This window comes from Antennarius striatus, chromosome 16 (genome assembly GCF_040054535.1).
Source record: "Antennarius striatus isolate MH-2024 chromosome 16, ASM4005453v1, whole genome shotgun sequence".
Classification (NCBI taxonomy): Eukaryota; Metazoa; Chordata; class Actinopteri; order Lophiiformes; family Antennariidae; genus Antennarius; species Antennarius striatus.
In genome coordinates this window covers 813,524-829,107 of record NC_090791.1, presented here as the reverse complement: position 1 = coordinate 829,107, position 15,584 = coordinate 813,524, and the positions used below count along the sequence as shown (strand labels likewise).

At 48.7% G+C, this 15,584-nt stretch overlaps 1 protein-coding gene across 2 annotated transcripts; it reads left to right on the top strand.

Moving 5' to 3' along the window:
• Window positions 1–2,775: 2,775 nt before the first annotated feature.
• Window positions 2,776–15,228, top strand: gsg1l (gsg1-like). 2 transcript variants are annotated; one of them, XM_068337952.1, is made up of 6 exons: window positions 2,776–3,079; window positions 7,707–7,754; window positions 9,931–10,083; window positions 11,560–11,671; window positions 12,704–13,157; window positions 14,671–15,228. In XM_068337952.1, exons 1-5 carry the CDS (start codon window positions 2,791–2,793, stop codon window positions 13,056–13,058), a joined length of 957 nt encoding a protein of 318 aa, XP_068194053.1. In that variant the 5' UTR covers window positions 2,776–2,790; the 3' UTR covers window positions 13,059–13,157; window positions 14,671–15,228. The 2 variants fall into 2 exon arrangements, with proteins under 2 accessions (XP_068194053.1, XP_068194054.1); XM_068337953.1 differs by having other exon boundaries at window positions 12,704–13,234.
• Window positions 15,229–15,584: the final 356 nt, after the last annotated feature.

The following is a 15,584-nucleotide window of genomic DNA, read 5'->3' as shown; positions in this document are numbered from 1 at the left end:
CCAGTTCTGTTCCAGCTCTGTTCCAGCTCTGTTCCAGCTCTGTTCTAGGTGTGTTCCAGCTCTGTTCCAGCTCTATTCCAGGTGTGTTCCAGGTGTGTTCCAGCTCTGTTCCAGCTCTGTTCCAGTTCTGTTCCAGCTTTGTTCCAGTTCTGTTCCAGTTCTGTTCCAGCTCTGTTCCAGTTCTGTTCCTGCTCTGTTCCAGTTCTGTTCCAGCTCTGTTCCAGTTCTGTTCCATGTGTGTTCCAGTTCTGTTCCAGGTGTGTTCCAGTTCTGTTCCATGTGTGTTCCAGTTCTGTTCCAGGTGTGTTCTAGATCTGTTCAGTTCTGTTCCAGCTCTTTTCCTGCTCTGTTCCAGTTCTGTTCCAGATCTGTTCCAGTTCTGGTCCAGATACGATCCAGTTCTGTTCCAGATGTGTTCCAGGTCTGTTCCAGTGCTGTTTCAGATCTGTTCCAGTTCAGTTCCAGATCTGTTCCAGATAGGATCCAGTTCTGTTCCAGGTCTGTTCTAGTTCTGTTCCAGATATTATCCGGATATGATCCAGTTCTGTCCCAGATCTGTTCCAGAACCCGTCGCAGCATGAAGCCCTGATGCCTCACACTGATCAGTTTACGTTAATAACCTTCTGGTGGCGGCAGCAGTGATTGGTGGAGGAGGTGGAGGGGGCGGGGCCTGTAGACATTTCTTCTTGTGATGTTCCAGATGTAATCATTATCCTTCTTTGGAGCGCCGACGCGTTTTAATTACAGACGGGATGAAGGAAATGACTCCTGATGCATCCGAAGCGAAGTCTACTGCTGGTCGTGTGGACACAGAGTAAAGTTGATTACATTGATCCGATTGGCTGATCGGCCTCAGGATGAATCCGGTCGTCAGTCAGAACCAGCGACCCACTGGTTTCCTGTTCGGATTCCCATCAGGCGTCCTCAGCTCTGTGAGCGATGAAGGTGTGTGGAGACGGTGTGGGTGTGGGTGTGGGTGGCGGCGTGCTGCTGCCCGGGGCCAATCGTGTTCCAGCTGCTGCACTAACGTCGTGATCAACAGGCCGCCGCCGCCGCCAGGATTTAATTCAGAGGCAAACAAAGCCGGGGCGAATCCACAGATGGTCCCGTGTAGCCAATGGGAGCAGGGGCATCGGTCCAACGTGTGTGTGTGTGTGTGTGTCTGTGTGTAGAATGTGTGTGTGTGTGTAGAATGTGTGTGTGTGTGTGTGTGTAGAATGTGTGTGTGTGTGTGTGTAGAATGTGTGTGTGTGTGTCTGTGTGTAGAATGTGTGTGTGTGTGTGTGTGTGTGTGTGTGTGTAGAATGTGTGTGTGTGTGTAGAATGTGTGTGTGTGTGTAGAATGTGTGTGTGTGTGTAGAATGTGTGTGTGTCTCTACTAACTGAATCTCTGCTCTATTTCAGGAGTTTAAACCAATTAAAATGTTGGAAAGTCAACCAATGAGGTTTTGTTTACACCCAGGTCTGTTGTTTGTTTGTTTGTTTGTTTGTTATTTTGTTTGTTTGTGTTTGATGATCAGATCATTTACTAAATCACACAAAACTTTTTTTAATCAGCTTCATCAATATGTTACAGGGGAGTGGCTTGTTGACCTTTGAACCTCTTGTTTGTCTGTAGAGGTCAGCTGAGGGGTCAACACACCCCCTCCAGCATCTTCATCTTCTGTCATTTCCTGCTCTGGTTATTGACTCTCCTGAAGGACTGACACACACACACACACACACACACACACACACACACACACACACACACACACACACACACACACTGTATTGATCTGGAGGCGGGAGCCATAAAACATAAGCTTTAGGGGCGTGGCCTTGTCGCTGGTGGTTTTTACGCCTGGAGGTGTGATCGATGCGCGCGCGTGTGTGTGTGTGTGTGTGTGTGTGTGTGTGTGTGTGTGTGTGTGTGTGTGTGTGTGTGTGTGTGAACAGGTATGTCGACCGGGGACCAAGGGTCAATGGGGCCAACCGGGGGCCGGTTCCACTGAAGGCTCCTCAGGGACAGCTGGTGCTCAGGTCAGATGGACTCGGGCTGATGATGATGATGATGATGATGATGATGATGATGCCCTTCATCTTCCTCTAACGCCTGAGTTCACTTCCTGTTCACCTCAGATTTGAATCTGAAAACATTTCAGAACCGAGACAGAAAATAAAAAAAATAAAAAAATCATGAAATAATAATAATAATAATAATAATAACAACAACAAAAATAATAATAATATTAATAACAACAATAATAACAACAATAATAATTTCTGTCACTTTTTTGTTTCAAAAGATCAAAATATTATTCAGAGTCGGAGCTGCTCTCCTCTTCCTCCTCCTCTTCCTCAGGGCAGAGAGGTGATGACGCAGAGGGGGGGGGGGCAGAAAGAGAGAGCGCGTGAGCCGCGGCTCCGGTCCCTCATTGGTCTCCCGGTCGGACCGATCACCGGAGGTCTCCTGAACGGGACGCGATGTGAAGCAGCGGAAGACGAGTCTCCTCGTTTCCTCCTCAGACTAACGAGACGGAGAAAAGAGGCGGGAGGGACGCCCCCCCCCCCGCGCGCCATGCCTCTCCTCCTCTGAGCGCCTCCTCATCCTCCTCTTCCTCCTCATCCTCCTCTTCCTCCTCATCCTCCTCTTCCTCCTCCTCTTGCTCTTCTTCTTCTTCCTCCTCCTCATCTCTTTCTCCTCTTCCTCCTCCACTTCCCTCTCCTCCTCCTCCTCCCCCCTCCGCCCCCTCCTCCTCCTCCCCCCCCCCCCCGTCTCCGGATGAACTTTCTCGGTCTCCGTTAACGATGAAGACGACGCGGAAGTGCCGTGCGCTGCTGTCGGTGTCTCTGAACCTGGCCGCCCTCCTCTTCTCCTGCACCGCCTTCATCACCACGTACTGGTGTGAGGGCACCCAGCGGGTGCCGAAGCCCACCTGCAGCCCGCAGCGACGTCACAACTGCATCGACTACGGCGTGAACGAGACGGACCAGAGCAAGGTGCACTACAGCTGGGAGACCGGGGACGACCGCTTCCTGTTCCGCCGCTTCCACACCGGCATCTGGTACTCCTGCGAGGAGAACATCCACGAGGCAGGTGGGCAGGTGGGCCGGGGGGCGGGGCCAGTCCCGCGACACAGCTCTGCGTGGGAAGACGCGCTTCACGCGCGGACGGGAGCGGAACGTTTTACGCGCCATCGCGGTGCGTAAAGCGTGCGTAAAGTTTGTTTGTCATGTGTTCGAATCGCCTCCGGTGATCGATCGATTGATCAACTCGGTTATTGGACGTGATTTTCATTGTGTCCGATCTGGTTTTCCGTTGTGAACGTTTATTGCTCGTGTTTGTGGTGTTTGACGTCACTGTTACCGTGACGCACCTGTGCGTAATGACGTCCAATCAGGCCGTGATGTGCCACACCTGTCAGGTGGGCGGGTCATCGGGGGCGGGTCTCTTCAAACACCTGTGTGCAGAAAATGTGGACCACGTTGAGGATTGAAATGTTGCTTGTATTTGGTTGGCTGGTGAGTCTCTGGGGGCGGGGCCTGGATGCTAATGAGCCAATAATAATAATAATAATAATAATAATAATAATAATAATAGACCTTTATTGTCCCACAGTGGGGAAATTTGTGATCGACATCTCAATCTCAAACCTGTTGTCCAATAGAAATATCAGAGGACAAAGAGGTCAAACCTTCACCTGTGACTTCTTCAAAGTCCTTCGGGACAAGCCCCGCCCCTCCAGGCTGAAATTCACCATCCAGCCAACAAACAAACAAACAAACAAACAAACAAACAAACAAACAAACACATCGGACGGCTCGTTTTGTTTGCTGTGGTCTTTCTGCTTCGAGCTCTTGGGATTTCATGTTTGTCTCAGGTGGCTCCTGATTGGTGCGTCGGCTGAGGCGAGAGCCAATCAGACGAGAGCCAATCAGATCGTGCTGCTCTTGTGAGGCAGGAAGTGAAGTTCATGTCATAAAGTTTCTGGCTTCTTGATACTGAATCCAATAGAAAACGTTTGTTGTAGGTTTGCATCAATCTACCTTGTTTACCTGTCACACCTGTGTAGCAATGCATTATGGGACAGGAAAGAGTTCATGCTCCTCCCCCTTGCACTGTGTCTCCCCAACTCAGGCATCTGTTCTATTGGTGACTTATTCATGCGTTTGTTCGTGACTTCCTGTTTCTTCTGACTCAACCACAGAGGGCGTGGCTAGAGGGCTTAACCCTGCAGCCTCATAGCCAATCAGAGCGTCCGTGTGTCTTTGAGGGAGGAACTTTTATGCTACTGTAAAAAAGAACGTCCATTCCTGCAGTCAGTTCTGGTTCTGGTCGTCATGTGATCAGAACTTGATCTTGGGCGGGGCTCCAGGTGGTGTGGCCTTTGGAACCAGGAACCAGGAAGGTGGGATTAGATTTTGAGGAGTGTCCTCCTTCCTGGGTGGTGTCTCCCATGGCAACGAGATGAGATTGTGCCACACAACTGTAAACAGAGGGCGTCTGGGGAGGAAGGGGGTAAGTTAGGGTAAAATGGCACTACTCCCCCCCCCCAGCAGAAGTTTCTTTGGCCTCCTCTTTGGCTGATTGATGCGGTCCAGCTTTACAGCTGCTGCTCGCCGTCCCGCGGCGCCGCTGCTCGCATCACAACTGAAGGAATTATTAAACACCTCGGACCCCCCCACCTGAACCAAGGGTTTATGTCTGCTCGCCTTTTATGTCTCCATCCATCCCCCGCTGTCAGCGGCCGCCGGGACACCTGACTGAAGGTTGAAGTAAAGGAGGGGTGGCGTGTCAGGACCACACGGCCCCGCCTCTTAACTTATATTACATCACTGCAATCTGGCAAGGAGCGCCGAGCCGCTAGGGATGATGGGAACAGGAGGAGGAGGAACGGGTAGTTCTCCTCCATCGCTTCACCATCGCTGTCTGAGCTCCAGCAGAAGATTTATGTCGAAGATGGACGTTAAATAAAATACACGCGGTAAAGAACGAGATCCGGTCTCACTGATGTCGTATCCATCCGCCAACACGCGGTAAAGAACGAGATCCGGTCTCACCGATGTCGTATCCATCCGCCAACACGCGGTAAAGAACGAGATCCGGTCTCACCGATGTCGTATCCATCCGCCAACATGCGGTAAAGAACGAGATCCGGTCTCACCGATGTCGTATCCATCTGCCAACATGCGGTAAAGAACGAGATCCGGTCTCACTGACGTCGTATCTATCTGCCAACATGCCGTAAAGAACGAGATCCGGTCTCACTGATGTCGTATCCATCCGCCAACACGTGGTAAAGAGCGAGATCCAGTCTCACTGACGTTGATCCATCTGCCAACATGCGGTAAAGAACGAGATCCGGTCTCACTGACGTTATATCCATCCGCCAACACGTGGTAAAGAACGAGATCCGGTCTCACTGATGTCGTATCTATCTGCCAACATGCCGTAAAGAACGAGATCCGGTCTCACTGATGTCGTATCCATACGCCAACACGTGGTAAAGAACGAGATCCGGTCTCACTGATGTCGTATCTATCTGCCAACATGCGGTAAAGAACGAGATACGGTCTCACTGATGTCGTATCCATCCGCCAACACGTGGTAAAGAACGAGATCCAGTCTCACTGACATTGATCCATCTGCCAACATGCGGTAAAGAACGAGATCCGGTCTCACCGATGTCGTATCCATCCGCCAACACGTGGTAAAGAACGAGATCCGGTCTCACTGATGTCGTATCTATCTGCCAACACGTGGTAAAGAACGAGATCCGGTGTCTCTGATGTCGTATCCATTAATTTTTTACTTACAAACTTTGAAGCATCAGACATAAAGTCACAGCTTTGTTTCTATCTGGGGGAGACGACCATCTACTGCCCTCACCCCCCACCTGGTGACTCACCCCTCTGTCCTCAATATCCCCCCTAAAAAAACAAGATCCTCCTCAAAATGAAGAGGAGGCTCAGATGGGGATGAAGAAGTTGATCCAGCTGTGTGTGCGTGTGTGCGTGCGCGTGTGCGTGTGTGCGTGTGCGTGCGTGTGCGTGTGTGTGCGTGCGTGTGCGTGTGTGCGTGTGTGTTACTGAACAGTAACTCCAGGATAACAACAGTAGTTTTACTTTTATGAAACAAATTTATTACATTTTCTTAATAAGATTAATATTAACTTCTTAATACGACTAAACTGTATTCTAACGTTTGTTTACGTTTGTTTTCCGGTACGTTTGTTCGTTTGCGTTTGTTTTCCGGTACGTCTGACGTTCCGACTCGTCTCTTTGTTCTCTCCTTGTCGTTTGACTCGTGGACGTTAACGCCTGTTTCCTCCATCCCTCCATCCTGTCCTCCTTCATCCCCTCATCCCTCCTCTTCCTCATTCTCTCCTTCGTTTCACCTTGTGCTCACCTGTCCTGAGTCCTGTACCACAAAGCTGGATTAACCTAGCCGGGCTTCCTCCTACTTATCTGGCTTCACTTACCCAGACATCCACCCTCCAGATTTTCGGTTCCATAAAGCCGGCTATCAACTCACTAATTCAATCCAGACTTGTCCACTCTAGATCTGTACGCGCTCACATAAAAAGGGCGGAGTTTGCTGCATGCGACCAATCACAAACATGCTACAAACCGGCCCGAGACGCATATTTCACAACGGAGGAGCAAACAATAATAATTAATAAATACGATCAATACAAATCAATAATCCAGGCAAACAGCAACACAGCTGCAGCTGCCAAACGGAGCAAGGATCTCTGGGAAAACATGGCCGACTGCGTCAATGAGGAAGTTAGTGCCATTATAATATTACTGCCCCACTATGATGCACTTGTGTGTCTGACTACAGTAACATGTGTGTGTTCATACATGTGTGTGTGAACCACATGTTTGGTTATGACATGTGATCGTAGCCCCGTGACCTTATGAACAGCTCTACGTACTGTGTTCTTCACAGGTTTTCAGCATCGCCAACACAATACATTAAAGTACCGATCAATCAATCAATCAATCAATCAATCAATCAATCAATCCATGATTTACTGAAACAAATCATTGATCAATGACATTCTATCTGTGTCTTGCTTGTAACCCGTCCAACGAGGGATTTCAGGACATCATAATAATGACCAACATCACTCAGAAATATATGAACTGTGTCAAAGACCCTCAGGTCAATGCACACTGTGGGGGGCTGTCAGCGCGGGGTTGGGGTGCGTTCCATTCCTGATGTGAGGCTCCAGCAGCTGACAGATGTAATGTAACCCCTCCCCCCAAAACCTCTACCTTTCTACAGTCATTGTTCAGCCAATCCCACCGGATTACAGCCATCCCTAAATATTCTCTCTGCCTGAGCGCTCTGCACACAAGCTGTGACCCGAGATCCACCGGGTTCTCAGGGAACGGACGGCCCGTTTTCAGGAGAACCGATTGGTCAGTAGGTGGGGCTGTTATACCTGCTGAGCTCTGATTGGTCAGTAGCTGGGGCTGTTATACCTGCTGATCTTATCCTGAACTTATCCTGCTCCGGAGCAGGTCAGGTGTTCAGCATAGGTTACCACGACAACGTAGCCTGATAGAAAGTCAGCCACCTTCATGGTACCGAAAAGCCAGGGTTAAGCCTGAAGTTATCTGGCTAAGCCGTGATCCAGCTTTACGGTACAGGCCTCTGGTGTGTGTCTCCCTCTTCACCCCCACCCCCCTCCTCCACCTCCACCCCCCCTCAGGTGAGAAGTGTCGGAGCTTCATTGATCTCGCCCCGGCGTCGGAAAGAGGTGAGTAATGAGCGTCATTAGTCCACCGCCACCCCCCACCTGTTTACAGGTCCACACACACACACACACACACACACACACAAACACACACACACACACACACACACACACACACACACACACACACACAGCTTTAGAGGAAGTTTGACCGTTTTAGGATGAAATGACTCTTTGTGGGCGTGGTTGTATGCAGATGAGGGGGCCACGCCCATCTATCAGCATGGATGGAGGTCTGCCCCCCAGGTGCTAGGCGACGAGGGGGGGTGTACACCTCCTCCTCCTCCTCCTCTTCCTCCTTCAGATGATCCTGCTGCTCATTAAAGGTCTCGCTGAGCGTCAGAACAAAGGGAATATTCTGGCGCGTGTGGGCGTGTCCTGAATCAGAGCGTGTGGGCGTGGCCTGAAGCAGAGCGGGTAGTTAATAATGGAGGCTTCATCTGTCGATGCGTCTGCTGCGGCGGCGGCGGCGAGGACGCCTCGCTGGGATCACAGCTGCTCCTCCAGAAAAACACTCAGAGAACCCGGGTCACAGCGACGACCGACCAGCAGAACCACTGGCCAACCGCAGGCTCCTGTAAGCCCCGCCCACAGGTCACATGACCACGTGTTCCTCATCACGTCATCAGTGGACCTCAGGAGGCGAACGAGCATCCAGAATATGGTCGTGGATCCAATGCCTCCTGTACCCACAATCCCCTCTGGCTCCACAAACACAGGTGATCACATGACCTGTCCGCAGGAAACCGGACGTTTCCATTCGATCGTGACCCTAAAATAATTTTGGTAATTAATCAAGACAATCAAGTTGGTGACAGGAAGTCGTTCTGATGAAGTTTCTGTTTGAGCTCAGAAATAATCTCCGGTTCATTATTTAATCCAATAATCTGATGATGGATCAAACAGAAACGACATTAATCTGAATTTAATTCACCAGGAACGACCCCACCCTCACAAAACGTCTGATTCAACGTTTTATCCTCAAAACCCAAAGGAATCTTCACACACACACACACACACACACACACACACACACACACACACACACACACACACACACACACACACACACACACACACACACACACACACACACACACACACACACACACACACACACACACACACACACACACACTCCAGTCTTGCTCTGGAGATCCTCATCGAGGGAGGAAGTTGTCATATCATTAAAATCTTGTCCCATCTGACCCCTGATGACCCCTGATGACCCTTGATATGGCCGTCTTCCTGTTAGCCCACATGCTAACCCAGCTAGCTGAGCTAGCAGCTGTAGCTAAACCCTTTTGATATGATGAAGATGATGCCCAGACGCGTCTGGAGATCTCTCCTCCGCTAACGGCCCAGAGGCTGCTGGGAACTCGTCTTCATCACCAGCGGAGCGAGGAGGAGCTGATCATCCGGCGTCACGCCGCGCCGAGGAGCTCCCGCGTTTAGGAGCCGTGTAGGTGGAGCCAAACTCAGTGGGGGTGGGATCAGGTGACGGATGAGAGACCTCAGGCTCCGCCCCTCTGGCTCAGGAGGAAAACTAACGAGAAAAGAAGAGACCAACGTGTTAGATCACGGAACACGGAACACACCACGTGTAACGTGTGTAACACAGCATGTGTAGCGTGTTTAACATGTGTAATGCATTCAGTGTGTCGTCTGCAGATGTGTGTGTGTGTGTGTGTGTGTGTGTGTGTGTGTGTGTGTGTGTGTGTGTGTGTGTGTGTGTAGGTGTGTGTGTGTGGGTGTGTGTGTAGATGTGTGTGTGTGTATGTGTGTGTGTGTGTGTGTGTGTGTAGGTGTGTGTGTGTGTGTGTGTGTGTAGGTGTGTGTGTGTGTGTGTAGGTGTGTGTGTGTGTGTAGGTGTGTGTGTGTGTGTGTGTGTGTAGGTGTGTGTAGGTGTGTGTGTGTAGGTGTGTGTGTGTGTGTGTGTGTGTGTAGGTGTGTGTGTGTGTGTGTAGGTATGTGTGTGTGTGTGTGTGTGTGTGTGTGTGTGTGTAGGTATGTGTGTGTGTCTGTCTGTGGCTGTTGGTGGTCTCAGAGGTGTGTGTTACAGGTGTGTTACAGGTGTGTTACAGGTGTGTGTGTGTGTGTGTGTGTAGGTGTGCTGTGGCTGTCGGTGGTCTCAGAGGTGTGTGTTACAGGTGTGTTACAGGTGTGTGTGTGTGTGTAGGCGTGCTGTGGCTGTCGGTGGTCTCAGAGGTTCTCTACATCCTGCTGCTGGTCGTTGGTTTCAGTCTCATGTGTCTGGAGCTCTTCCACTCCAGTAACGTGATCGACGGCCTGAAGCTCAACGCCTTCGCCGCCGTCTTCACCGTGTTGTCAGGTAAGAAGCTCCTCCCAGCTGGAGGCGGGCTCTGGGTATGTGGGCGTGTCCATCCTCCGTCCTCTTGATGTTCGTGGGATTGTTCATGGTTTAAATATTCGTGTCACGCCTCTTCCTGTCACACGCATCGTGTTCCTCTGATCACACATGACGGCGGTCACGCGAGGGGGAGGGGCAGATTTGTGAGTGCTTGTTGGGGGTGGAGCTTATCCCCTGGGAGCCGTCGTGGGGTAGATGCCAGGGATTTTACCCAAACTCCTGCTAAACCTCTTACACAAGAAGTTGGCTCACGACCCGCCACGTTTCACAGGGCTGCTCCTCCTCCTCCTTCTCCTCTTCCTCCTCCTCCTTCTCCTCTTCCTCTTCCTCCTCCTCCTCCTCCTTCTCCTTCTCCTCCTCCTCCTCCTCTTCCTTCTCCATCAGGACAGCGTTCATCGACGGTTTTGGACCCAATGTTCCAGCAGCATACTGAGTCCAGTCACAATAACCTGAGTAGTTCCACCTCCACCACTGCAGGGGGCGCTGTGAGTCACAGCGAGCTGCCAGGTTGTCACGTGTTTACTGTGTTTATATTATATTCCTCCAGTAAACTCCTGACAGACTTCCCTTTACTTCTGAGAAGAGTCTTCAGGTCGTTCATCTCAACTTCCCCACACAGGAAGTTCATTTTTTCAGCGTGTGGACGTCACTGCAATGAATTATGGGTCTTTAGGAGATGTGGAGCATTTTATTCTTTAATTCATTTTGGCATCGAATGAAAGCGGCCGACATCAAAGCCTGGATTGAAGCCAGCCGGTTGGACACGCCTCCTGGACACGCCTCCTGGACACCACAACAACGTTGGGTCAACATGAGTGGAATACAACGGTCGCATTCCATTTCAAAAATATTTAACTTAAAGTCTCCAAAATTCCAGCAGTGAAAGTGACAACATGTGGCTCAGCTACTGTAGCCACGCCCCCAGACTTGTGACATCACAGCTGATGATGTGTAATAATTACAGTTTTGTGCTCGAGTCCATTGAGCATCAGAAATGGTGGTGGTGGTGGCTGATGAAGCTGACTACCTTTTCTGTCTTTTTCATATTCTTCTATTTTTTTATGCACCTGTGTGTTAACGCCATTCTCTGTCGTTCACCCTGTTGTTTTGTGATTTACTGTATGTTTATGAGTGATTATGTTCCTGCCTCCTATCGATTGGACGTCACATGACCAGCAGGTCGGATCAATCAGAGCTATCTAATGACTAATTATAGCAGCTGCACCGTTCTGATTGATTCCTGACCTCATGTTAAACTGCAGCGCAGCAGGAACGTGATCTACTGCCGTTTAGCTGGTCGTTCCACAGATTGTCGTGTCGCGTTTGTTTCATTCAGCTCAACAGGAAGGGTGTTACCTGGAAGTGTCAGGTGACCGCGTTCTGATTGGCCAGTCTGATGATGTGAGGCGCTGACGCGTGCTCTTGTGTTTGCTGCAGGGCTCCTGGGGATGGTGGCCCACATGATGTACACCCAGGTGTTCCAGATCACCGTCAGTCTGGGTCCCGAGGACTGGAGGCCCCACAGCTGGGACTACGGCTGGTCCTTCTGGTCAGTCCACACCCCCACGACCACACCCCCACGACCACACCCCCACGACCACACCCCCACGACCACACCCCCACGGCACCAGCTCTGTGTTAACCCCATAGAGCATGAAATGATCCACATGTCTGCTCTCAAATAGAGTACAGACACTAGAATGATAAACTAGTGCCTGGAGATACGAGAGTAATCCGTTCCAGCCCTTAGATTATAAAAAAACACACATTTTTATCAACCAATTGACACACAAACTTCACCTGTGTATAATTAATTATATATAAGGTACATAACCAATGATAAAGAATGAAAAGAAACACAAAGATCGGGAGAACACACGAGCTACGTCTTTACTCCACCAACGAGAACGAGATCCGGTCTCACTGATGTCGTATCCATCCGCCAACACGCGGTAAAGAACGAGATCCAGTCTCACTGATGTCGTATCCATCCGCCAACACGTGGTAAAGAACGAGATGTGGTCTCACTGATGTCGTATCCATCCGCCAACACGCGGTAAAGAACGAGATCCGGTCTCACTGATGTCGTATCCATCCGCCAACACGTGGTAAAGAACGAGATGTGGTCTCACTGATGTCGTATCCATCCGCCAACACGTGGTAAAGAACGAGATGCGGTCTCACTGATGTCGTATCCATCCGCCAACACGTGGTAAAGAACGAGATGCGGTCTCACTGATGTTGTATCCACCAACTAGTGCCGGTGTTGTGAAGCATGACTTCTATCTCAAATAATAGGTATTTTTGTAAGTTGCTGGTGTTAAACGGAGGTTTTCTTGGTCCTACTGATTGCCTCTCCTCTAACATCTCGAGGGAGTCGTTCAGGACGGTTTGGAATAAATTCAGCAGGAGTAATTAACCCCGACTGGAGCAGGAGGCTAAGAGGCTCCTCCAGAACTTAGAAGTAAATGTTCTCTACTTTCATGATCACGGCGCTCCGCCTGAGTGAGAACAGTTAAGTGGTGATGTTGACGTCTTCGTGTTGGCGTTCACTTTTCCTTCTCTTCCTGTGTCCGACCAGCATGGCGTGGGGCTCGTTCACCTGCTGTATGGCCGCCTCCGTCACCACCCTCAACTCCTACACCAAGACGGTGATCGAGTTCCGGCACAAGCGCAAGCTGTTCGAGCAGGGCCTGCGCGAGGAGCAGAACTACCTGGACCAGGAGGCCTTCCACTACTTCCGGGACCGCTCCCTGCCGTCCGTCTCTGGCGCCGTGGAGGTCTACCCGGGCCACGGCGGAACCAGAGCTGGCCTCGTCATGGGGGGCACGAGTCCCGGTCAGGGTCCGGGTCCCGGAAGAGGCAAGATAAGAGCCCCTTCGGCCTCTATAGACCTGGGGGAGAACACGGACTCCCTGGGAGAGGAGCAGTGCTGAGCGACACCCCCCCCCCCCGAACACGAAGCACAGTGGCGGTTATATTATGGTTGAAGGCGATCAAAAAAGAGGAGAAACTGAGAGGAAGATAAGAGACGGGTGCGTTTGATGTTTACCTGAAAGTCAACCCAGTGGAGAGAACGAAGCTGGGGGTCAAGAGGGGAGGCTAATTCAAGGTGCTATGTTTAGTATTTTAAGATTAACGCAACGTAAACCTGTAAAGCTGACATTAACGTACACCCATGGAACTAAACCTAGCATAAACCCATATAAGTAACGTTAACATAAACCCATGGAACTAAAGCTAACGTAAACCCGTATAAGTATACGTTAACGTAAACCCATGGGACTAAAGCTAACATTAATCCGTATAAGTAACGTTAACATAAACCTGTGTAAGTAACGTTAACGTAAACCAATGGAACTAAAGCTAACGTTAATCCATATAAGTAATGTTAACATAAACCTGTATAAGTAACGTTAACGTAAACCCGTGTAACTAATGTTAACCTAAACTTGTAAAGCTAACGTTAACATAAACCCATGGAACTAAAGCTAACATAAACCTGTATAAGTAACGTTAACGTAAACCCATGTAACTAAAGCTAAGGTAAACCCGTATAAGTAACTTTAACGTAAACCCCTGGCATTAAAGTTAACGTAAGCCCATGTAACGTTAGTTAATGTAATCCACGTAACTAATGTTAACGTTAATCCGTGTAACTAACGATAACATAGATCCATATGACTAATGTTAACGTAAACTTGTGTAATTAACATCAACGTGAACTTATGTAAATGACTTTAACATAAACCTGTCTAACTAACATTAACGTAAACCCATGTAACTCACGCTAATGTAAACCCGTGTAACTCGCATTACGTAAACCCGTGAAGGTAACGTTAACATAAACCCTTGTAACTAACCTTAACGTAAACTTGCGTAGCTAACCTTGACTTAAACTGATGTAACTAACGTTATCGTAAACTTGCGTAGCTAACGTTAACTCAAGCCAGTGTAACTAACGTTAACGTCAACTCATGTAACTGACGTTGACGTAAACCCTCGTATAGCTAACGCTAATGTAAACCCGTGTAACTAAAGTTAACGTTATATTTGATCTGTTTGTGGCCCAAAGTAGAAAAGATGAAGGTTTAAATAATTATCATACAGGTCGAGGATTTCAAACTGAACACTAAATGTTGGTGTTTGGAGAATCAAAATTATTTATTTATTAGCATAATAATTATATTTATTTACATTACAGATTAAATCTCTAATATTACCTAGCTGGGTTGCTAGCTACTAATCAGCTAACAGCATTAGAAGGAGCTAACTGAATGAATTAGCTGTTAGCAAAATTTTGATGCAAAAATTTATCAACAGCTTAAAATAGTAGCTTCTCAGCTAACCTTGATGATTTGCTCTAATGTCTGTGTTGTGCATGCTCAGATAGGAAAATAAAACCCCATCAGATTAAAATACTACACATAGCACTTTAAAGTTTGTGTTCTGTTTCTGACGCTGAATGTCCACCTGGTGTAAAGACGTCTATTAAAACTACATGTGTGATCGTGTCTAAAGCTGATGCTATTTTTTTCTTCACTTCAGGAAAGATAATAAACCAGAAACCACCCTGAGATCTCCAGGAATACCAGAACCAGGCTGGACGGATCACCAGTTCAAGTGTTCTGGTCGTCCTGGAAACTTCCTGTCTGCTGCCAGTGTGTAAAACACACGGGTGATGGTTTGAGCAGCATGAAGGAAAGAGTTCTGGGGTGTTTCATCATCTGTCTCCATGTCAAGGTGAACATCTCACCATCCATTACCCCCTTTTATTTTAATCATGACCGCTTTGATTTAGTGAAACACTTCTTGGCATCTGACACGACACCCAATCGATCGTCTCCTGGAGTTCTGCATTATTCTGTATGGATGAAAGGTTCTCTGTGGATGAGGAACATTCATCACACCTGTAAAATTAATATTAGAGCACAAAGATAGTTAGGAAGATTTTTACTCGCATAGAAAACCTGAAGATAAAGTAGAACCTCACAATACAAGTTGAACCGTCAGTCAAACAACATATATAACTAAAATTATTCCAATCTGTTCCAGCTTTGAAAACAAGCCCCAAACCCACTAAATTAAAAAAAAATCATCTTTTTATCAACCAAACACGCAGACTTTACCTGTGTATAATTAATTATATGTAAGTTACGTAAACAATGATAAAGAATAAAAAGAAACGCAAAAATCACAAGAACACACGAGCTACGTCTTTACTCCACCAATGAAACGAGATCCGGTCTCACTGATGTCGTATCCATCCGCCAACACCTGGTAAAGAACGAGATCCAGTCTCACTGATGTCGTATCCATCCGCCAACACCTGGTAAAGAACGAGATCCGGTCTCACCGATGTCGTATCCATCCACCAACACCTGGTAAAGAACGAGATCCGGTCTCACTGATGTCGTATCCATCCGCCAACACCTTGTAAAGAACGAGATCCGGTCTCACCG